The sequence below is a fragment of the Chrysoperla carnea genome, chromosome 1, assembly GCF_905475395.1.
Source record: "Chrysoperla carnea chromosome 1, inChrCarn1.1, whole genome shotgun sequence".
NCBI lineage: Eukaryota > Metazoa > Arthropoda > Insecta > Neuroptera > Chrysopidae > Chrysoperla > Chrysoperla carnea.
Genome location: NC_058337.1, coordinates 105,962,791 through 105,989,154, shown reverse-complemented (window position 1 = coordinate 105,989,154; position 26,364 = coordinate 105,962,791). Strand labels below are relative to the sequence as shown.

At 28.9% G+C, this 26,364-nt stretch overlaps 1 protein-coding gene across 2 annotated transcripts in view; it reads right to left on the bottom strand.

Annotated features, from left to right (window-relative positions):
* LOC123290787 overlaps positions 1–26,364 on the bottom strand; it is a 479,121-nt gene that overhangs the window by 55,261 nt on the left and 397,496 nt on the right. For both annotated transcript variants that reach the window (XM_044871115.1, XM_044871116.1), the window contains 2 exons: positions 17,380–17,469; positions 2,484–2,851 (listed from right to left, as the gene is read on the bottom strand). In XM_044871115.1, the coding sequence (XP_044727050.1) occupies positions 2,484–2,851; positions 17,380–17,469 (458 nt within the window). The remainder of the gene's footprint in view (positions 1–2,483; positions 2,852–17,379; positions 17,470–26,364) is intronic.

Sequence of the window (26,364 nt, the reverse complement as noted above, 5' to 3'; positions counted from 1 at the left end):
TGAGTATATTTTGTCCGGATTGAATATTATCCGTTAGAGCGATAAATGCTCCCATTATCAATCAGTTTTGCATCAAATTATTCATTCGAAAATCATTGTTGGTAATTATTTTGTGCTTCCGTCGATGCGGTTGCAAAAAATCGAACAAAATTAATTTCATTTTTTTATTTATATTAATTTTTCCTGAATTCTCTATATATTATAAATGCGAAAGTAAGCATGGTCTTTTGTTTGTTTGTTTGTTTGTTACGATTTCACGCTAAATATGGAGAATGGTTTTTAATGAAATGTACAGAAATATAGCTCATACTTCAGAATAACACATGAGATATAATTTATAAAGATATATTATTTAAAAAAAATTAAAAATTAATTAAATTTGACATTACCATAAATTACATATTTCTGTAAAAGTAGTCATTTGACATTACCACAAATTACAGATTTCTGTAAAAATAGTCAATATAAATTATTTCATGGCCATCGTTTTTGATATACTCAATGAATATACTGCTATTATACATTTAAAAATTAAATTACTGACTATTATACATTTAAAAAAAATAGAAAACCATACATGTATTTTACCTGTGCGAAACAATCCTTACCATTATTTCGAGTGTTATAGAAAGGGGATAAGCGAGAGCAATCTTTACCAATCTTTACTTTTAAAAGCAACAAAGCGGGTGGGTCTTGTGACAAAAAGGAATTGTTAACACTTTGTGGAAAGCAAAAGCAACGATATTTTCAATATTATCCGTTAAAAATTAATTGCTGTGATCATTAGTATGACAAGTAATATTTATTTTTAAAATGGCAAGTAATAAAAATTATAATGTAATTTGATATAATTTGTAATTTCATTAAAAAGATAAAAATTGTGTATTATAAGATGAAAGACAATGAAAACATGATCCTTTAATAATATGTTGTAGAAATTGCAATTACTGGTTATATTGAAGGGAAAAAAATAGAAGAAATACGAGTAAATTGTTTATGATATCCTACAACGTTACCAAGTTGAGGGTGAACAATTGACTTGGAGTCGATTAAGGAGTATACCCTGTGTGATTTTTAATCTAATCAATAGTTCTGAACACATATTTCTTGGGCAAATTTTGTTGTATTTTCATATATTACTGAAACTGTTTCCTACCGGATACTCAAAAAAATAAGAAATTCTTCTGAAAATTGACAATATTTCGCTTAAAATATTAAAAATACGGATTCAAGAAAATACTTTGCAGGTTTACACATCTACTCTAATCCAAGGCATGAATTAGATGAATGGGGTTCATGTTTCATGATTGAATGCTAAGTACATTACCGATAGCCGTTTGGATTATAAAAGAGAAGAAAGTTGCTCTTTTCTCGGAAAGAATTCAGAAACATATCAGAAACTAACTTTTTTGATTAAAGCATTCTTTATTAAGGACATTATTTTACTTAAATTAAAAAAAAATTAAGATAAAATTGGTAAAATAAGAATACTTAAAAGATATAGATGAGCAATTAGAAGATGGTTAGTTTAATCGAGGGTGACCCGATAAAAGTAATACACATTTGGAATAAAAACAAAATGGTATCAAAATGCTTTTTAACGCTTTTTTTAACAAGTTTCTAATGCTTAGAAATATTGATGATACGAAAAAATTTTGGTAAAGGTGTATATAAAATCACCTATTTTGTCCATTTCCGTTTGCACGTCTGTTAGCACGATAACTAAAAAATGAAAAAATATATCGAGCTGAAATTTTTATGGCGTAAAAACTGAGTTGGAGTTAGTAAATGAGCAGCATAGATCAATTGGGTCATGGGTCCAAAGGACAAATTTTGTAAACCGTAGATTATTAACCGCAAAACTATGGTGTTTCCTTTTTCCTAAACTAAAGAAGTTTAAAATTAGTAGGTAGCTTCAATTAGCAAGTTTTGTAAAAATATTTCAAAAAAGGCTCGAAAACACAAATAAATGCAATATTCGATTTTACGAAAAATGATTTTTTCCATCTTCAAGGGAATTCGCTTAGGTAACGCAGCTCCTGCGTTACGAATTTTTTATTTCTTTTTAATTTGATCATCTCTAAAATACTGTATCGAAACGTGAGTGTTATTATGCATACATAAGGTATAAAAGTAACTAAACAGTTTATGATATACCTCCCATCTTACATAATAAAAAATTAACACTACTTGGATACTTATTTCTCCCCGGCGTTATCTTGAAAGATATAGATAATATATACGAACAGGAGGAAATGTTATAAAGGAAATAATAAGTTGCTATGAAGTGTTAAAATACTACTCATAAATATCTCGCATAAATATACCATAAGATGAGGGGGGACGGCTAAAGACGAAGAGACGAGGTTTGATAATGTTCATGATATCACGTGTAATGGAAGGGTACTTATTTTTTTCTACTTCTTTTTTATATAGAGGTATTTTTGTTTCCCCCAAGGGTTTTCTAATATTACATAACTTACATTATTATTAATATCCTGCGTATCCTGTGAAGTATCTCCACTAGGAGTTGAATGATGTTGATAATACGGTGAATTACCATTATGATTGCTGTTTTTCTGTTGTTGGAGGCTTACTATTTTATTCATAAACTGTTGGCCATGTTGCAAATGCTGTTGATGTTGGCGTTTATTTACGGTACCATCGTTGTTTGATGACGAAGAAGAACCATCACTGTTTGAGGAGCTATGTGATGGTATTTCTTGGACAATAGTTTTATGGACACCTTGTGAGGGTACCTCAATTTCTGTATGTATTTTTGTTAATGGTTTTTCATTGGTACTTTCGATATGTTGATCGATTTTGGCTAGTAGTTGACCGTCAGATTCAGCTGAAAAAGAAATAAACATATCATATAGAATTTTCAAACGTTTCAATTCTTCCGTTATAACAATTAACTAGGGACAGAAAAAGGTTTTTGAAAATTATGATTTTTTGGGAAAATAGCTGATTTTTAAATCATTTCAAGACAATATAAATTCTACTTTGTCAGGCAGCTGTGTCGTTGCTGACACCGTTCCGGATATTATTCCATTAATTTAAAAAAAATATTTTCAAATCATTTGAGTGTGACTGTAATTTTAATAATAACCACTCCGACGTGCTAGACATCTCAAAAAAGTAATTGTACACTCCTTATACAGGATGTTTTCATTTACAAGTTGACATACGCTTGAAATTCGAAAAATAACTTTTATCGATCAAAATGCTACACAGACATTAAACTTGATCTAAGTTTTCAAGTTCAATAAAAAGCTCATTCTACTCCATAACTGGTAATCGATAGATGAACATTTTAAATTAAAAAGTTGTAATTGATTAAAAAAGTAACTTTTGTTTTTCGAAAGATTTTTCCGCAAACCGTACAGTGTAGGCAAAAGCAGACTGAAAAGTTTTACCCATAATTGTTTTTTCGTACAAAGTTGTTATTTTGTATAACTTTTTCCGCGAAATCTAGGCATTCTTCGAAAAAGTTTTTCCAATAAATCCATTAAAAGTGTTTTTTTTTCCAGGACCATTTTTGTTCAAATTGAATGAACAAACGCACAAAAAGTTAGATTTTTGCTATCAATTACTGTCTAAACTATTCGGTTTACAAAAAAATGTTTCAAAAAAGAAATGTTTGCGTCTTTATAAAGGTCAACTTTCTAATTTAAAGCGTTCAACTAATGTTTGTCAGTTATAAATCTGAGTGAGGTTTTAATTGAACCTAAAAACATAGATCGAATTCGATGCTGTAATAAGATGTGTGCCTTTGAAACTAACATTTTTCGTTTGAAGCATTTTCCTCATACCCTTCATAAACCAAAACACTTTCCTGATAGTTTGTACTTGTTCTTGATGAGCTTCTCATACATGCACTCACTCACTTTTCTTCAGGCTAAGATGGAGCTGACTGAGTATTTTGGACTTAATAGCTTTATCTTCGACATCATATACAACAAAAGGTTATAAAAAGAATTCAGACTACCTTTGGCGACATCTACTAATGATGCTTAAGTCGCTAGAATAACATAACATTTTCTTACAAAAAAAGAAACACAGTGATATAAGTTGTTCCATAATATTTCATAATTATCTAAATGTGAAATCTGTATAAATATTTCTACAATATATGATTGTGTTGTGATGTAAAGATAGATACATGTAAAGAATGTATATAATGAACAGAGTAAAAAAACATTTATAACTTGTATAAAATGACTACTGGCACATTAATGTCTGCCTGTCTCCTCTTGCACCAAAAATATTTGGGTTAAAAGATTGTACCGTAACATAAATGAAGTCAAACTATTGTGTATATGAATGAAATATATTTTATATAATACGAGGTGAATTTTTTAGCACTGTATGTAGCAAGCAGACAAGCCATTCAAAATAGAAGTCGTTACATGAATAATCACACTCTGTATTTTTAATCCCCGAACTAAAAAAAGGGGTGTCAGTTTGACCGCTATGTGTGTGTGTCTGTTTGTGGCATTGTAGTGCCTAAACGGGTGAATCGATTTTAATTTTCATTTGAAAGGTAATTTAACGAAGAGTGTTCTTAGCTATGTTTCAAGTGCGAGATCAGTGTTTCGTACCCGAAAAAACTAAAAAATTGGCAATGATCTTCAAATTCGATTCAGTTCGGAAAAGGCATGACATAAAATTTTAACATATAAATAATTAGTATGGAATGTAAAAGTGGAATGGTAAAATAATTAAGTAATTCAAAACAATAATTCAAGAGAACAAAGTCAACTCATATATTTTAATTTCAATTAAAATTTTTCCAAAAATGTGTCCCAAAAAATGAAAGCTCTCTAAGTATCCTTTTCATCTCATTTGATTTCATTGACCATCACTTTGATATTGATTTAACAAAGTGTGTTATAAGTGTGTGTTTCTCAGTGGCATCGCAGCACCCAAATGGTCGAACCGACTCGATGGAGAACATTTTATAATTATAACTAAGTTTCTAAAAATCGGTTTACAAGGAATCGCATTTGTCGGGGGTTTTTTAAATTTTGTAAATTTCACTTGTGGCGGAATATGGCAAACAAAATCGACAACCATCTTAAGTACAACAAATATTCAAGAAAATAACACAGATTTTCACACTCCTTCCAAACATGAATCTAATTTGGTAATCTTAAGCCAAATATCTGCCTCAATTAATCAGAGTTTTCTTATATAAAGCATCCTAGGTCTCGCAAACTTTTCCATTCTGCATTTAAGGAAAAGTAAGCGTAATAAGTTTTTTGACAGCTTATTAGGGATAATCTGGAGATAATAGTTAAGGGTACAAATAATGTAAATAAGTATGATTGTTGGTCTGAAAATAACCACGACACAAACCAGAAACCATGCCAAATAACTAGAATGTCAAGAAAATTGAATATATTTGAAAAGGGGTTTATGGGAGTATATGGGAAAGATCTTACTCCAATAGCTATGATGATGTATAGCAGGGATTACATATGTTTAAACAGAGAAAGTTTTAAGCTAGATTACGCAGGCTGCTTTACAAAAATCTACGTAACCATTTTTAAGAAATACATACTGTATAAGTAAAAAATATTTTATATGCGTTGGTTGCTATTCTATTTTTATGAAGAAAGGATGGTCGTTCGGTTCATTCCATTAGTATGTGAGTAGTCTATAAACAGAAGAATTTTCCTTTTTTTTATTTTTCATTTTTTTTTTTAGTACATTACATTTTTTGACATAAATTTTTTTATTTATTTTAGTGATAGCTTGGGGTGAAAAGAGTTTTTTTATTTTGTGTGTGTAATTTGGAAAAAATTTTGTATCCAAAAATATTTCAAATATTTACAAATGTCTTGTGTATTTGAATTCAATCAAATGTAGAAATAAATTAAAAAATATGGTTTTTCCAATTGATTTTTTTTATCTTGTATTGAAGCAAATAAAAAATATATTCAGTTTAAATTATTAACTTTTGATTGTAGGAATTCCTAATTTAACAGAACTTCCTGTCTTCGTTAGCATTGCCTACGTACGTACGTAGTTGTAATGGCATATTTTTCTAATTCAGTTCATAAGGAAAAATGTTGAGAAGGTTTTTTTTAAAAACCGCACCCAGTTGTATTTCGGAGGAAGCAACCTGTGTTTATAGCACAAAATATTAGAATTACTTTCTCGTTTGTTTTTAAAGTTTACCATGTACAGTGAAGCGTAGTAAAAATTCGAATAGTTTCTTTCACCCAGAATTATTAGAAGTGCCAGTTGATACTGTTAAATATGATCATGTCTGCAGAGCTTACAAGGCTTTCAATGTTTCAATCATATAAATTGTATGAGAGCACTTTCAGAACTGGTGGGAGTGAGTTAAGATACTTAAAGGCATATGATATTGCATTATGATATTGCATTATGATATTGTACTATGGGTTGATCACATTGTATGTACCATGGATCACACTTTTATCTATAGTTGTTAAATATTTAAATATAATTACAATGCTACTTATTATAAATAATGGTCGATTATAAGACTTAAAAAGCAATCCATGGATCTCCGAAAAGTAACTAAGAGTTAATTTAGAATTTAGAAACAATTAACTTGTCGACAAACAGCATATCAAAAATAATCGAAACATTTAAGTCCAGTCCATGTTTTTGCATTCTGTCGCAATAAATATGTGAATTTGAGTGGATTTTCTCTTGAATTAATTTATATTTTGTGATCCTATAATCCATTATTTCTTTTCATCATATCGTACGTTCGTTTACAATCACAATTGTTTAATATTGTATCAATATTGTCTCAATCTCAATTGTTTAAAATTATTTTATATAAACAATAACAATATTGTTGCAACAAGCTTTGAAAATTAATACTCTAGTTTTAATTACTGGTATATTATTACACATATTTGTTGATTATTATTATACAGGGTGTTCAAGATTATACGAAACTATAATAAGTAAAGGTTCGCGAAACTAAACAAACAAGTTCATATAAACTTTGATTGTGGACTATTCCTATGCCATTTGGAATGCAAGAATAGCTTAGATATCGAATCGTGAAAGCTACAGTAACCGTTGCTGTACATGTTATTTTGTTGAATCAATATCGCTAAGGAGGGTCTATCTCGGTAATAAATTAATTTCCGCTTAAATATATATACATACAGTTTTTTGTTATTATTTTACAATATACCTATAATATAAGTGAAGTAAATTTCAATTTTGTTCAGTATTTCCTGTTTTAAGTAACCCTAATACCAATTATTTGTTTCAGAGGTGAGATATAGTTGACTAAAAAGATGGACTTGGAGCTAACGAAAAAACTTTATTTTGAGACCTTTTTGATCTATATATTTCTCATTTTTCATGATATATGTATGTATAGCACTTATTTTGTGAACACGCTAGAGACCACACCGTTTAACTCAATTCACGCCAAAATTAAAAACTTATAAACGGGGAGAGATACAGAAAATCTTGGAGAACAAAATATGATCATTTTATAAAGTCAAATAACTTTAGTTTGAAAGATTTATCATACAATCAATAGTTCGATTGAAATATTCAACTGAATTCTACTTTTTCCTTAAAGTTTATCCAATAAAATTGAGGGGCCAAAATCATGAATACGGTATTTCTCATGCCCTTTGATGATTATGTGGATTATGTGGTGATTATTGGTGATACACAGGAATTAAATTTCTTCATACTGAATTAAAAAATTTAATTTTTTACAAGAGCTTTTGGCATTTAATAATTCAATGGGTACGTGTGTATGATAAAATCAAGTGAAGCCCCACTCCAGATTTTTGTGTACTAGACAAAAACTTGATAATCGTGAAATTCTGAAACACCCTAAACTAATATTCTATACCAGAATAATATTAGCTATACTGAATATAATTCTGTGCAACGATGCATAATGCATACACCAACCGTCTAATTCTATAATATTATACCATCATATTAAATTTGATAATTACATGACGTGACGATATATTATATTACAGAATGTGTAATTGGTCATTATGATCTTTGAGTGAACTGATAGTGGAAAATGTCATTTAATATGAACGAAGAGTCAGTGGCCAGGAACGAAGTGATCATTTTTAAATGTGGATAAATCGATATATGTTATCCTACATTTTGATATACAACAATTTAAAGAAACTTCTTGCAAAGAAAGACAGTCGGGTATTTTCTTTCACTAAAACGGCTCCAATAATATTATTTTTCTAACAACGCAACTAAAAGGTACATTTAAGGATTACATTTTTATCAATACAAGGTGGATTTGAATAAGTTTTCATCGCTTTTGGAATTTATTCTTGACATACGTGACATTCGAAGGTAAAATATTTTGCTCTCATATTATATTTTTGTTTAATAAACTAAAATTTGTATAATATATAAGTTGGTAATGCTTCTTGCTGTATGAGTGCAATGTCAGAAAAATTTGTTAATTTACCAACAAAATTTAAAGAAAAAAGTGTTGTTTTACAAAACAAGTATATCATTTATTAAGTATATATAAAATAATACACCATCTACTAAAGAAAAGTATTGTACTTCCTGTATTACGGAAATGTATCTATTCTTAGTTTGAACACTGTAGCAAAATATTAGAAGAAATCAATGTTCTTAAAAAAATTATTTTACTGCTTAAATTGTAAAAAAAACCAAACTTTTAGTAAAAAATCATTTTTGTGTAAAAATAATAGATAAAATTATATTTTTTTCACAAATGAAACTATTTCTTTTAAAAAATAAGAATGTATTTTTACTAAATCATTGAGCGAACAGCTTCCAAACTTTTGTAATCACAAGAATTTTAGTGAGTAGGAGCTTAAAATAATAAACCAGTAGATACTTGGATTCTAGGATGTTTTTTGATACTTGCCAAAAAGATTTCTTTGCAATGTAATTGCCTACTTATTAATATATTCAAAATGATAATACAACCAAAATATGAATCACCTAGATATCATATTTCATGAATAAATAAATAAATAAATTAATTATTAAAGTTAATTACTCTTTAACAATATTCAGTCCATAATATAAAAAGATATATGTCACACAGACTACAGGAATAGTAATGAAGTATATATAAATGAGTTGTTTATTATACAAATACATGAGAGTTTACGAAAAATTGAAGGTAGAATTACTTAAACTTTAAGAATTAAGATCATTAAATCTCACAAAATAATGCGGTGTACCTTAAGTTTATAAAAAGCTTATTAGATAAAATATATCCTAATCTATCAGGTGTCAATAGATTTTTGTGTTAGGACCAAACATGGTGTTTGCAATATTGTATAAAAACAAAAAAACATATTGCAAAACTAATGAGAATGCGAAACAATAAATTTTCCTATATTTTCGGAAAATTTAAATAGTTTTAATTTTTTTTAAGTAGATATGTAACTGAAATGAATCAGTATTCGATACAATTTGTTTTTAGTTCAAAATACACAGATTAGATATTTGAATCAGACATGGCGATTATACCACAAATAATCTATATTGCATTCATGGGCTGATCTCGTCTTGATTTTTTAAGTTTTTTTTTTATGTATTGATGTTTTAAAATCCCTTAAAATGTGTTTTTAGAACAAATATATAATAAAAACCCATTCTCGTTAAAATTTAAAGCAAAAGTACTAAATTAATCTATCCGATCTCATTAATTTGTATCCGAAATGTTTCTTTTAATTTATATTCTATTTAAACACGTTAATTTCTTATCCCATTGAACATGTTAACAAATCTTAGAATAGACGTGATTCGCTTTGATTATTTTTAAAATTTGCTGTACACATATTTTTATAGATTGCACGCAAATTTCACAGTATGGCTTATTAAAAAATGGCTAATTATGAAATAAGTTTTTTATGACATCTTTCATTTGAGAAACATTATAGTACCTATCTGGCTCTTTGCCATACCAGCATTGTAGTAAACGTCATGCATTTCTTACCATGATGGATAGCAATGAAACCTATTATATCGTCTCAAATATACAGAGTCGTTGATGATTGACATTGGCGTCACTACGTCAGGGAATTTATAACGCACCGTATCATGTACTGCTTTGGTTTTATAAAATGACTAAGCATCATTACTATTTCCCAGATTCTACAGTTGGCCTACGTCATATATAAAATATTCATATCTCTTTACATAATAGTAAATGAAGGCATATCTTTTGTAAAGTGATTCATTTCTAGTGTCAAAAATAAGACCTTACAAATGAACTATATATGTATATATCTGTATATTACCAACATACAATTTTCTGAATATTTGTAACGCTTTGTTGGATGTTTCCATTAAACAGGATGAGCCTGGTTTTTGAAACCACAACGATACAACCTTCTCTTTCTAAATTTTAGAGTCGAAATTTTATCCAAAGCAGTGTTATCGTACCAAGAGACGAGATCGTACGAGAGTAGCATTTCTCCAGTATTGTCTCGACCTGAAAAACTTTTCTATCGTCGTACCTATTGTTTATATCATTGAATGCATTCTAGCGTCTCGTATCGTTGAATGTTGTTGAATGTTCTCTATCGAATCGTTTCGTCTCAGTTTTATAGTTTAAAATTAATAATATTTGCTTGACTTATACGTCAAACAAGAATTCGAAGTTAAAAAGTAGAAGAACTTTAAGTTAGTCTCGGATGGAATTTGTCGGTTTCTAATCCAGTTTCTAGTACATTTTTAAATATTAAAAAAATTAATGAAGATTAAATCGAAAATTTATTATTTTCTTCTTTCTTATTATTATTATTCCGCCTCTGGTAATCGTATCATTGTATCGTCTCGATTCTCTCGTTTCTCGTGACATCAATAATCCAAAGTAATACGATATAAACCCACAACACAAGATACATTTCAATGTTGAGTGTAGATAGATAGACTCTTAGACAAATAACGATACATTCGTAGGTTAATCTCAGAAGAGTATAAAAAAATCTGGTCCAATTTTGTTGATTAGTTAAGATCAACCTAGACCTTGACATAAATGATTTTGTCATCCGGTTTTCTGTAGCAAGTTTTATGAATGGATGAAAAGAGAAAAAATGTTCAAGGGTCTTTGTGTTTTAGTATTTACTGTGACTTTATGCCGAGATAAAAACTTCCATTAATTGCAGGGGGGCCATTTATAAAGGAGATATGGATAGGACAAGAAGAAAATATGTCTTTAAATAATAATTAGCTCGTCGAGGAAATTCTGTACCAAGAAATAAATACACTGTTTAGCGAACAGTTTCTATTTATGGATTAAAATCTTTGATTTTGGCTAAGATGATTCAGCGGAATTTAGATTGAGAAGCAAAGAAAATATTCCTGATCCCATATTTCTCTTTGACACAAAATCATTCCAAATTTCCCTTTCTTGTCTAAGTTCTTAACGTTTGAGAACTTTTTGGAAACCCTTAAAACATTTAAAATTTGCCAAATTGTTTTCAAAATTAAGATAAAATTTTTTCTGTTAAATTAAGATAACATCTTTACAGATAGAATAAAGTTTTTTTTCTAATTATTAGAATAGTATCTGACGCGATGTTACCATCAGCAAAACCGCATGAAAAATGATTAAAGAAAACTTGTCTTAAATTTTTTTCTAGTCAACAGTTTTCATCTGTAAAAAGGGCATGTGCACTAATATAACGTAGTAAAGGTAATCGTTCACGACTCTTAAGTGCCAAACGTATTTCATCCCTATCTTATTTATAAAGAGATCCAGCTGGTTTGAAATCAAATTTTTCGTGATGTTACCAGCTGACTTTACTTATTACTGTCGGTCATTCTTTTACTGTCGATCTTCCTTTTCCACCACTATTTGTTCGTTGCACACTTGATGAGGCATAGCTTGGAATAAATTTTTCTAAAATATCGCCAAAATTTTTCTACTTGAATGACGTGGTATTTACAATGATGATAGATAATATATCATATATACGGAAAATATTCAAGAATTCAAGATAAAATATTTATGTGTTATCTATGCATTGGGTATGACATTAGAGGAGTATGGTGTTTTGCGGTTCTAATAAATCACACAAAAACTAATCTTTTTCTCAAGTTTTATATATCTATAAGTATATATCTATACATACATACACGTTTACACTTGAAGAATATATTATGAAAATGATCAAAAGATGAAAAAAAAGAACTCAAGCAAATATTCTATATATCGTAAAACGAAGTGTGAGATATCACCACGTCCGGATGGGAATGTTGGTAAGCAATAATGTTGAGATATCTTATCTCTTTACAAACGATTATTATCAAGAAACTTTTAAGAATATAATTTTTGTTCGTTTTTATATTTATGTAACGCGAGAGAGAACGCAGAACAATTACATTATTGGAACCAAGAGACAAATAAATTGTTTTTTTTGTCTTTAAATGTTTTCAATAAAAAAATTCAATCATTCTTCTTCGTAAATATGCCAAATTCTTTTTATGTATGGGAAGGATGTATAGGTTAGCCATAATAAATAATTAGGGAAATTCAATCGCACCTCTGCAGAAAAGAAGTATTTTTCTATATGTAACAAAATGATTGCCTAGAGAATGGAAAAATAAAAAGCAGTAAACATTTTAAGCAAGGTTGATTCTTGTTGTCTAAGCGAAATTTTTTAACAAAGTAAGTTTTATTATTCGGAATTACAAATCGAGAGAATACAATAATTTTAAAACACGTTTCACGACCTTAGCGTACCTCCTTACGCTCTTTCCGGTCGAAAATACCACTACTAAATTCATGATAATCAGATAGACTCTATTGTTTGTTCCAAAATATACTCTTAAAATAAATTAAAAAGGCATTACACGACTATTTTAATTTATATTCTTTTATTCAAAACGAATTTCAGGTTAATTTGGCGACAATCGTTATTGTGCTAATACATTTTATCAAAAACATTTTATCAAATAAGTTGTTGAATGAAATTGCCTGCTTGGTATATTTTCAAATTTGAAATTTGTTTCTGATTAAAAAAATTTTGTTGAGTCTATCCTGACAGAGGGCCGATTGTGACAACTTTCTCCTAGTAGTTTGATTTTAAATTTGATAAATTTTATGTTGGATAAAAAGTTTATTTCGCAAAGTTATTAGGTTTCTAAAGATTTAAAGTTTTAAAGGATTTTAGTAGATCGATTCAATTGGCATAATTAAATTATTTTGCACATTTAGAATAAAACTGTTAAATGTTTGGTGAAAAAATTGTTGGCAATTTCTAATGAAGATATATGTGAAAAACAGGCTCAATAAGTCTCAATTTTACAACACGCACGAAAAGTGTTTCTCATATGAAGTAAAAGATGGTAATTTGATGTCAAATATTTATAACATGACTATTTTTGTTTTGAAACTGTTTCTTATGGAGCTGAGAACATTGTATCGAAAGGACTGAAAATCCGGAAAAACGAAATCAAGTGCCTCGTGAGCAGAAGAGATTCAATAATAAAGTCATATTTCCCTCTCATTTAATGTTTCTTATTATCAGATGTTATTTATTGAAATGTGATTTTGTGGAGCTGTGGAAATTCTTAGAAACCACAAGAAAAATAAAAAAGTTTGGGAATTGTAAATATCTTTTAAATGTCGTTTTTATTTATTTGGCGTTTTCATATTTATTTGTTTCTAAAAATCTATTTTTATAGTAAATCCCTATATATTGTAATTGCGAAATAACATTGTTTGTTTGTTTGCTACGCTTTCACGTAAAAACTACTGAATGATTTTCAATAAAACTCTACGATAATAAACCTCATACATTAGAATAACATATGAGCTATAAACGTATATTAGAAAAAAGTCTTTGGTACCATCTATGAACATCATTTTAAAGATAAATTAAAGATTTCTGTAAAAATGGTGAACGAGATACAATTTATGACTATCTGTTCTAATATACTTAATGAATTATGACTATTTTACATTTAAAAAAGAAATTGAAAAATGTACATATATTTTACCTGGTAAAACAATCCGTTTCCGTATTTCCATTGTTATGGAATGGGTATAAATTCGAGCAAGGGAGGTGAAGGGTATAACGCGTTGATATTTACTTTTAAGCTCAGCGAAGCGGTTGGGAATCAAGCTAGTTTATACATAATCTGAACTTATTAGTAATGATAAAGTGAGTATTACAGTAGAATTATAACTCGATAACTCAAACTATATAACATTTCCCTTGGTTTTTAACTTATTGAGATTCAGCTTCTGTATAAAGATCAAAGTGTTATAAAGGTTTATTTTAGTTAAATGTAATTCGGGAACACTTCGTACACTGAATAAAATTGTTGAAACTGTATATGTTTATTTAATTTTCAAAAGATGTAATAAGGAAGGGTTAATATTTTAATGAAGAAATTGTTTTATAGTAACAATATATACATATATAATATATTATGTAAGTTCTAGCGAACTCGATTTTCTAAGTCGAAACCCGAAATAACTCATAACGTAAATATATTTAGTTCCACTAACAAAGACTGAATCTATTCTGTTATATATTCGAAGTCTTCTATTTACAGGCATATATGGAATGTTAGGACGAAATCTGTAAATTTGGAATTTTGATGATTTTAATTTATTATTTAACGATTTGTATTTGAAATTGTAAAACATATGCTCCTTCGTTGACTTTGCAATCCCATGATTTGAAAAACTGAAAAAGATATAGTTGCAAAGAAAATTATTGCGATTGAAATTTGCTAATTTACGAAATCAAATGACTTTTTCCCTCATTTCCAACCAGTAACGGAATCCTAAAAATGCTACCCATATTTATAATGATTATTAAAAATAAAATTTGTTTGTGACATTTGAAAAATCGAAACTGTTTTGCTCTAAAATTCTAAAATGTGAAAATCCGCAAATGTGCAGTTTTGGAATGCATTGAATAGAAGCTAGGTTTGAATAAAATTGGCGATGCATGAGGCCTGAAATGAAACCAAATTTTTTGGATATTAATTCCAAAAGTAAATTTTCCTCAATGTTTTTATCCTCAATGTCAATTTCAATGAAAAATTTCACCGATTTCTGATACAGATAGTATTTTTAGAGCATATATGCAAAAACATATACACGCAAATATTTTCTTTATGATAAAACATACCAATTATACAACAAACAAGAAAAGATGAAATTTTAAGCATTTTAGTTCATCTCTATATCTTGCTGTATCAAGGCTAGAACCCGACGCGGTATTTAACAGTCCTTTTAAAACGGTTGGAAATTAGAAAGGCTGTAGCTAAGATTGCGTTTAACAATTTATTCCTTTTAGAAAATTTGAAAAACTGGCGATTTTTCTTTTAGTAGGCTTGGATAATTTTTAATTGCACTCCCAGTTTTAATTTGATGAAGTTTTATCGAAAGCGACAACCAAAGAAAAATATAATTGAATAAAAAATGTAAAAATCGTTTCACTCGAAAAAACGCGATGTTTGTTGTACAGAATTTAAAAAATGCAATTTTGAATGTTTTGGGTGGGGGACATTTTGCTTTGCTGCGTCACAAAATTACAAATTATGCAGCCCCTGAAAAAGAAGTTTCGTCAAATTCTACAGTTGGCCCTTGACTAATATGCTATCTGGAACCCTAGCTGTGCTTAATTTATTAGATGACACACAATTGTTTATACTCTAAATTTTATTAACAAAAGTTTAATAGAAAAGACGAAAATTAAATTTGTGCTCAATCCACATGAGATTTTAACTCTTATAGTAAGGCTGGAAGCTAACAACACTAAAAATAGCCTATTTTATTGTATGCAAAATATTGTCATAATTAGTGCTGTGTGCATAGATTTTTGGTTTTAAAATCTATTTGCCGCGTAACCTGACAAAAAAGAGGCTATTAATAAAAAAAACCAGAATGAAAATTAAATTTTTGCTAATGTTACGTGATTGAGATCAAATGGACAAGTTACTTATTTTTACGGTTTACGCCATTGTATCACAAGCATTTATAAGAATAAAAAATTGACTTGCATGTTTAACTTTGTATATAAAATTTAATAACAAACAAAGATAACAAATAAACAATGTGTCTGGTGAGAAAACGACTAGACCGAATGTTATGAAATTCTTTTCGGGTCATATTGCCGTTAATACGCTTAGATGGGCATCTCAAACTGCGATATCGCGATAATGCGATATCGATAAAGATAAAATTTAAGAAAAACTCGCCCAACTGGAAGAATGTCCGAATGTACGTACGTACGCACATATACTTCTTCTCCAAATTGGCGTTAATGCCTTGTCCTAACCATGAAATATAAAGATAGATTGAAGATTTCGATTTCAAAAATAGGAACCTTTACAATCATTTCTTATACTGGGAAGTTAATAAGTTAATGTTGACTACCAAACAAAAATAAAAATTCGAGTTCAATCATTCAAAAACTTGCACATTATGCCCAGAGCATATATATCTCTTGGTTGGATAAGGCGCATGATATGTATCTAAGAGACCCGTGCTTGATTCCCGGTATGTGTATTTTTTCAATTCGCTTAAATTAAGTCACAAATTAGTTGATAAGACAATTTTAAGATTTGTTAGATGCCGGTCTATAAGTTCAGTCTTATTTTAAATTGTAAACTTAGCATGAATGATAAAATTTATTGTTTTTATCAGTGTTGAAAATCATTTAAGAACAAAATATCATAAAATTGCTTCAAAATTTTATACTAAGATTTAAGTCAGACCAGGATTATTTTCAGATTCTTGTTCAAATAAACCATTGTAGAGTAAAAGGTAAAGTAAAAGGAGATTTTGAAAAAAACCACAAAACAAAAGTCCAATAATTCATCCTAGTTACATTGTTTCTTCAATTTTAGTATAGGCACATTAAAAACACTGCAACTGATTCCATTAAAACTTTTATCCTCAATTTGCATCTTTTTGTTATTGAATTCTGATTGATTCATGATGCTGACTTTCGACCAAAATTTGTACAGGTAATTTTAACCTGTACAAGTTTCAAACCTGAAGATATCAAAAATAATATTGATTTTTTTCTTAATTGTTAGCAAAAAGCACCTTCAACTCGTTTTTTTCACCTTTAGGTTTTTAGAACTTTGTATATTTTCAGTTCGATTTCAGTTTCTGATCTCAAAAGGTATATGCCAATTGAATAAATGTCGATTCGAAATATTGTAATTTCCAAAAAACATATCTATAAATTAGCCTTTTTTTCGGTTATTTTTCTCAAAATTTTTTACGGCATCGTTGCTTGCTTGCTTTTTATTCTTCAGCTTTTCAGCCAATCCTTTAAGATGTAGATAAAAAGAGCCACTGAATTTTCGATTTGTCTGAGGACGATGTTTTTTAAGATTTTAAAATTATTTTGTACAAACCTTGTGTCCTGGAGTTAGTGTGTGATTCTTGATGCCCATTAATATCCGTGAACGTTGAAGATTGACTTTTAATCATTTCCAATGTTTTACCTGCAAAAGAAAACAAAAACTTTATATTTGATATTTTTATACAGTGTGTCGTATTTAAGATGAAGACATCGTCATAAGAATATCGATTTGAAATTTTGCACAGTCCTATAGGTTGATGGATCACATTTTTTAAGATACTTAACCGAAATCTGAACTTTAAATTCATCCTACTGCAAACTGATAAATAGGTCCGATTCTTCATATTTTGCCTAGTGACAGAGGTATCGAAAAAAAAACTAATTAGAGATTGATTAGAGATATCGAAAAAAACTAATAGAAAAAGTTGCTTAGAATACTTTTTTATACCCAAATATCGATTTCCATGACAAAATTTGCATTTTAATTTTTTAATTATTTTGGACCACACTCAAAATTTATACAAGTTTATTGAAATATTTGAATACATAACACTCTTAACTTGTTAATTTGTCCAGTTTTTACATTCCATAGCACACAAGTTATAAAAATTTAAAATAAATTTTTATAACCAGTGTGCTATGAAATGTAAAAACTGGACAAATTCATATCTTCATCGTAAATGCAACAGACGCATTGTATATTTCAGCTTAAAATTTTTAAAATATTGTGATTTAACGCTTAGTATTATAATTTTTTTTTTGAATGCAATGTGTAAACCTTCAATTTTCAAAAAAAACTTTATACTGCTTATAGATAAGTATTTGGCTCGAAAATGGACCCGATGTCTTCGCAATATAAATATTTTTTCTTGCATCTGATCCATTTACTTGATGGACTGCCCTGAAATAAGTAAAAATCCTGACATCATTTATCAGTTTTGTATGATTTATAGATAATATTAATGGTGTGAAGATCTAATTTTCGTCACAAAAAAACACAATCGTTAAATCATTATTTTTCGAAGTAATCGTGATTGAGAACTATCGGAGATAGAAATGGTTTTGGAAGGATTCTACCAATTGATACGAATGGGGTTTAGATTAAAGTCCCGTCCCATTTTCCACGTTCAATACCACTCTATAATGCATTTAGAGCGACATATATATTTTTTCTTTTATTAAGGAAATAAGAATTATACACATTGCTGTAAAAAATCAGTACACGCAGAAAAAAAATTTAATTTTATACATGGTTGATTTTTTTCGGAAATTAAATTGAGTGTAATTTTGTTTAATATTTAAAAATGTATTTTTTCCCGATTTTTTTTTACTCTTTTATTAAAAAATATATGTATTATTATTCATTCGTCTTTAAGATATATTTCTATATTTAAATGTCGGTTGACTGGCGAAATCCAATACACAGGTTGATTTTTTAAAAAGCATGTACCCTTCAAAATGAAAAAAAGCTAAAACGGTTCAATTTAGAGGAATGAAAATGAAATATTCAGTTTTTTTATACGGGAACGACTTCATTCTCAAGCGGGAGTCAACTTTGATATCAAATTGACAATAATATCAAAATTTCAGCGTATTTATCCCGCTAACACTCGCTTCAATTAGTCTATTTCCGGTTGTCTATCTGTCTGTCTGTCTGGAGCACATAACTTCAAAAACGAAAAGTGATATCAAGATGAAATTTATAGCGTGCTAGGACATTAAAAGTGAAGCTAAGTTCGAAAATGAGTAACATGGGACAATAGGGTCTTGGGTACATAGGACCAATCTTGTAAACCGTTAGATTACAAAAGCTTCTATGTAAAAAATGTTCCTAATAAAAAATAAACAACATTTTTTCCTAACGTCATTGTTTATCGGTGAAGGTGCAAATTAGGAGAAAACTTTGGTATCCATTTTCTCCAAAGCTATAAGAGAGAGAGAGTTGAAAATTTGCAAGTAGCTTCAAATATTGATCTCGTGAACTATTCTCGAAAAAATAAAACATTTCTAGAAAATACTTTCGAAAAATCTATGCAGGGTATTTCAACAATGAACTCAGTCACTTGTTTGTTTTCACTTCTTTTGTTTCTATTTTTAAAACCACCAAAAATAAGTTTCTGTCTTTGCCCTGATTACAATAGGCCGATAAGAACTATCAGAGCAGACTGTATATGCTTGAAATCTCTGAAGCTTATTATCAATTTTCCACATGGGTTTACACGTTAATAAACCTTGAATGAATATTGTCAAAATTATTTATGAAAATTGTAGGGTTGACGTATTTATTTTATTTGGTTAATTTTCAATTGAATAAAAAGAATTTTTATTATATTTGTGTCTATTTTGGATTATTGCAAGGGTTTATTTGATATTAGCGAAAAAATTATTTATAAACAGAGAAGTTCGTAGTGGCAATACGGATTAATGTAATATTGATTAGTTTAATGATTATTAGATAAGGTACAATGAATTTTTACCTTATAGATCAATGGCTGAAAAGATTGATTTCTTTGACGATATAAAGGATGTCAAAAAATATAGTACAGGACTTGAAAGGAAAAATAAAAAAATGTTCAATAACCAAAAACGTTGTAAAGTTAGTGCGAGCTGGGCTGGGTGAGACAGCTAGAGACTCGAAAAAAGTTTAAAAAAAAAACACTAAATGCCAGTCATTTATTGACTAGTTTATGATTCATGGCCGAAAGATCGAATTTATTAAGTCTGCAGGATTCCGCATCATTTTCATTTTCATCGAAATTAATTTTTATATTTTTAAATGTTTTATATTATAACCATACATTTTGTTTCATTTCCATTATACTTCACTCCTGGCTGGCAAGGACTTTGCCAGTAGTTTTTGTATGTGGATTTTCTGCTTAGTTTAGAATAAGGTAGCGCTTTTAAAAATATTGCATGTATACATTTAATTGAATTTGAAAAGGGAATAAAAAATACTGAAAATATAAGAAAACCATTAAAAAAATACATATTTTATTAAAAAATTACTAATTTATAACAAACAAGTTTTAAGAGAACAAGTAAAAAAACAGTTCTGTAAAATTATACAGGGTAGTCTATTTTATGTTCAATTGAAAAGCCTTGTAGGGTAACTAAAGGAGTTTTAGAATCCTATTTCAAACATTGGGCTCAATAAAATGTTTTGTTCAAAGAGAAACATTATTTTAGTATAGAATCTAAAGAAGTATTGAATTTTATTTTAAATATTGAATTTTGTCTTGATCTTCAAGATAATATAAGTCACTTCGAGTTCGAGTTGTTACAAAGAAGAGTGGACATCTTTCTTCATTTACGTGACGTCAAAAAACAAAAGATTGCATCATCAGCACTGTCTATACATGGTATATTTCAACAATTAACTCAGTCAATTGTTTTTTTTTTCACTTGTTTAAATTAGAATGTTGTTTCTTATAAGAAACAAACATATTTTGTTTTTAAAATTATTTTCTTAAATCAGATAGGTATCATCAAAATGTTTCCTAAATACTTGGTTGATTTTTAACCGAAAAATGGATTCGAAAAGTATGTTTTTTATAGAAAATAACTTTCCTATAAAAGAAAGAATTCGATTTCGAGATTGAGACTAACTTTTTTTGTATTTTAGTTACCTAACAATATTTTTTAACTTTTCGATTGAAATGATCCAACGTATAAATATTTGAAATCAAATATGCTTTTATGTAATACACTTACACTCCATTAAAAACTTTTCGATAGATTATTCCGCAATAAACATTCATAATTTCGTGTTATTAATGAGTAGAATTTTCGAACCAGATGTTATATTATGAGATTTCCATCAAACATATATGAAAATTACTTAATAATTTAGTTACTCATATGTTTACGACTTTATATATCAAATTTATATACTGGGTGGATCTTAACTTATAGCAGATAATCTTGTAAGCTTAACAGAATAGTATATTATACAACCATAGTGCGACAAATTATCAATTAAACAAGAGATTGAAGTTCGAAGAAAGAACGATCAGAGCGTAAAAATCCAAATATTTGTTTTTATTAATTTTACGTTGTTGAATCCAAATTTTCTGAAGATGAAATCATTTAAGTTAATTATGGTAATTTCATTTTTCTTTAGACTCCAAAGCTCAAATTCTTATTTCTTACATACCGGTATAATAGATTCAACTCTCCCTCTTGGAAACAATTTGACTACCCTTACACATATAAACATATATACACACGCATACAAGGTTGTTTCCTACAATTAGCACACCTTGTATATAGATTGGTTCAAGTTAAAAACGCAGTACTTCACCAATGGGTATATAACATTCATGGGCAAACGTGGCTTAGAGAAGTTTCTCAGATTTCTGTATCTAAAATACGAGTAAGACAGTGACAAACTAACCAGTGACAACCAAAAGTACGAGTAAGACAGAGAAATAACATTTTTTTCTACCTATCTCATTACTATAAGAGAAACTGAGAAAGGTAGAAGAGTCGTATACCCATCTCGCTTGCTCCTCTATGAGCAATGCGAACTTGGATAAAGAGATACACAATAAAATTTATGACACACAATAAAGTTATAATAATGGTGACTTCGACTTAAAATAACTCGCCTATGCCTGGTATATAACGTTAAAATAATGACAATTTCGCTTTCTTTCCAGATATACAGAATTGAAATTTTTGAAATAACAGTATTTTGTGAATATCGATAAAGCGTCATCTTAAAAAAGTTGTAAATTTGACAGTATGAGTCCTTCATGGATTAAGACATATTGTGAAAAATTACAAAAACTAGGATTAGAGATATGGATGTGCCATCACCCCGATTTGAAAAAAATATCTAGTACTATTGCATCTTGCATCTTTTTTCCCCCAAAATTTCAACATTCTGTATCAAGGAAGAGACGCTCTCTCGGCTAAAAGTATATTGAGAAATTGTCATTATAATTAAAATATTAACCATTTAATGAAGTCTTGTTGAATAAACTTAGACCACCCTGTACGTAAGTATTCATACTTTAAATATGTTTACTACTACATATAATTTTGATTATATGTCATAAAATTTTCATGTAGGAAAACTTCTTCGGTAGCTTTTATACATAAAGTAAACAAGCTGTATTCTTGAACAAGTAAAATGTTTATTTTCTTCAAACAACACACATCCTTCCCCCTTTTGTTTTAGAACAAAACATTATAATATGTACCATACAGGGGAGAGTATAGCATCCTGAAACAGAATTTTCATTAATATCTGATTATACCCTGTATTATGAAATATATATCAAGGTATACCAAGTGTAGTCCCAAGTTTAGTTATGCTTAAAATATTGATGTTACGAACCAAATTTTCGTATAGGTGTTCATAAAATTACCTACTAAGTCCATTTCCGGTTGTGTGCCCATCTGTCTGTCTGCCTGTCTGTCTGACTGTGAACACTATAACTCAAAAAACGAAAAGACGTATGTATCAGTTAAAATTTGTATAGCGTGCTCAGGACATACAAAGTGAGGTTGATTTCTTAAATGAAACGAAGAACAAAAGTTTAAGGTATTGTGTGTGATCCATGGAATACTTTCATCATTTATCATGAATCAATAACACTTTAATGTACCTAGAATCATCCCCATTGATTGTACCTTGTAGCCGCCATAAATAAATTATAGCTGCCTCTAGTGAACACACTACAAGAAGTATATGATTGAAACAATGAAAACTCTACTAGATTTTCCTAGAGATTGTCTATGGATGATTATCCATGGTAATGATACACTACTTTAATTATAGAATTGTATGGATGCATATATAATTGTATGGATTGCATTTAAGACTTACATTGGAAATTTAATATTATTGTCTCACAAATTTAAATAAATAATTATGATAATTTACATTTGAAAAATAATATTTGTGCAATTTGATTTCTTATTTTCACAATTTTTAATGCATTAAGTTTAATTTATTAGTGTTTTTCAATAATTTTAATTGGACATTTTTTATAACATTAACATGTAAAGAATTGAAAATTAGTTATAACAGCCTCCTTTATCGCCAAAATTTTTCACTGGAAGCGCTGGCATCGATTTTATTGTCCCCACCATGACTACGCACACAACGAATAACAGAGGAGAAAATAATAATAAATGTTAATGTCTGTGTGATCAGTACATGATGGTGCCGCATTTCAAACTTTACCTTTTCAGCATTTTTAACTTCCCAGAGGTTAATGTTATGGAGCTGATTTTGAAAATCTCCAGTTTTACATATTTTCGCCGTTTCAAGGCCGCAATATCCGAATCAAACCTTTTAAATGTGATATCTGTGTGCGTGTGTGTACGTATGTTCGTATGTTCGCTCGGATTCTTCTCGTGACTAAGCTTATTCGAAGCGTTATCGCGTATTTAAGACTCGAAAGAATTTTAAGCAGAATTAGTTGGCCCGTTTTTTAATGGTAATAAAAAAAGCTGAATAAACAGAATCTGAAAAGTGGATAAAACACATTATTTATCTATGGAGATAATGACCGTTCCAGCATTAGCTACAGTATATGTTAAAAAAAAACCCACGAAGACTAACAAGACCTTTTTTAATGTTTTTTCCCCCTTTGAGAAGTTAGTCGTGTGGACTACAGGGGTCGCAGTAACAGTATCACACCGACTATGTACTGCCAATTTATATTTTATTATGATAAACAGTTATTTAAATAGAATGTGATTTGAAAACACAAAACATGACATTATTATCGTAGTATGTTGCTTTTTGGTAAGTTAATATTGTCTTCATATAGTTACTGTCTCACAAATTTATTACAAGAAACTAAGAATGATCCAAAGTACAAAGGATCTGAAGTACAACATATTATCCTAATATGTTAACCATATACCATATATTATAAAGGACTGTTATCAACAACTATAAAAGTAATTATATCATATTTTAAGGTCATAAATATAAATATAATTAACCATAAACGCATATAAAATAGTGATACAAGATTATATTTACATGCCATATCATCATAATACTATACTTATAGTACAGGGTTGTCAATAAGATATTACCACATCTATGCGAGTAAAATGTTTTTAATAGTTTGACTGTCTAAATATGACCATACTTTGTTGAGAGAAGGAAGATGTACCATCTTTACCCTAGTACGCTGTTACCTTCCCACACATTGCCAAGTTCTTTTCCAAATAGGAATATGCCATGATTTTTAAAAACTTTATATTTTCATGTATTTTTGCAACGTTCATTGTTTATTTAAAATGTCAAAAAACTTTGTTTTTGAATTAGTTTATAGTAGTAGTATAGTCAGCACATGGGATTTAATTAACGCTTATGAGAGCAACTTTTGTGATTTCGTCAAAAATCCGGAACTATTCAGGAGAAATCTCGATAAATATTTATCATATTTTCAAATTAGCTGAATTGTTATGTTTTATTATTATTTTATAAATGTTGAGGATACTAGAAGCCCGAACAGGCTTGCTTTAGCATGAACGGCGCTTAGGTGGGGAATATCCTTCAAAAAACAGTTATTTTGACATTAAATTGATTATGTACATAGGAATTAAAGAGTCTAAAAAACATTTGTTTTCCCATATAACACATATTTGCAACACGTTACGGTGGTAGCTCTAAAAATCGGTTCCCACTTCAGCATTGCTTTCAATGGTCAGAAACAAAAAACCAAACAAAAAACACATTTTTACGCATAAAATTGCACATGATTTTGTGAAAAAAATGGTCAAAAATGACATAAAAATGTCCTCAAAATAAAACTGTTTATATTTTTGATAGATCTCGGGCATTATTATTTGTTATTTTCCACAAATTTCACAAAGACTTAAGTCTATGGAAATAGACTTAAGTAAATAGTTATTTCAAAATCGTGAAAAAACCGTTTTATAACCACATTTCGAGGGAAACAGGCTTTAAAGTTTTTTTGTTTTACGAACGAAATTCGCAATCAAAAAAAGGTATATAGCGTTAAAAACTGGTCACTCGGTATTTATTTTGTTATCTTTCGAAATGAACAAATGAACTCACACCATTTATAGGTCAATAGAGCTAATTTTATTTATATTCCTATGAATAACAAGTGTTCATTTCGCTGCATGTTTCTCATATAAGAATGTTCTTAGTTCGATCAGTCATTGGTTTTTATCAATATTAAGTGATTAATAATGAAGGTATGAATTAATTATTTTTTTCACCAAATTTTTTTGATTTTTTGATTGTCCCAATATGAAAATTTCACCTGGTCTTTAAAATTTTTTAACGTTTAATGTTCTGTTCCGGTTTAATTTGCCTCGAAAACGAACCTATTTATACGAGCAGCTAAAGTGTTATTAAAAATTTTTCCAAACAGATTGTGGACGGTTTAGCTTTTATTGACATTAACTTTTTCAAAGAGGGTGTACAGATTCAGACAAAATGTTATAAATACATGGCATCATTAAATTTAAATTCTTGCGAAATAGCTGTATCTCCGAGTAAAATAGGTCGAGATAATCTACATTTCATTCGAAAGATTTTACTTTGTAGCTTTTGAATAGGAAATTGAAAATCACTCTCCATCGCTTTTTGTCTCTCTTTTCTGATTTTATTTAGCACAATCGGGTTTTCTATTTATTTTTTTTATTATTTATCTCATTTTTTCATAACCTTTTGAAATATTTTTAGATAAAAGTACATTAAATAATTTTTTTTTTTCAGACGATATTTAATATATTTTTCTCGGCATTACTGATTTTAAGTATCATCAAATTATGCGAATGCTCCTGTCAGTGTAATTTAAGCCCTTTTATAAAGAAAATCTTTTTAAATAGTCTAGAACATAAACCATATAATTTTTTTAAAGCATCTACTTCGACAGCTGTGAAAATTATAAACGATAATAAAAGTGAATTATCATCTACAATTCTTAGCCGTAATGAAAACAATAGGCTTGGATATTTAGATTTATCAAATAATAACTTCGAAATTATAAAATCATTTGCGTTTACAAATGTATCTTGTTGTTTGTATTACCTT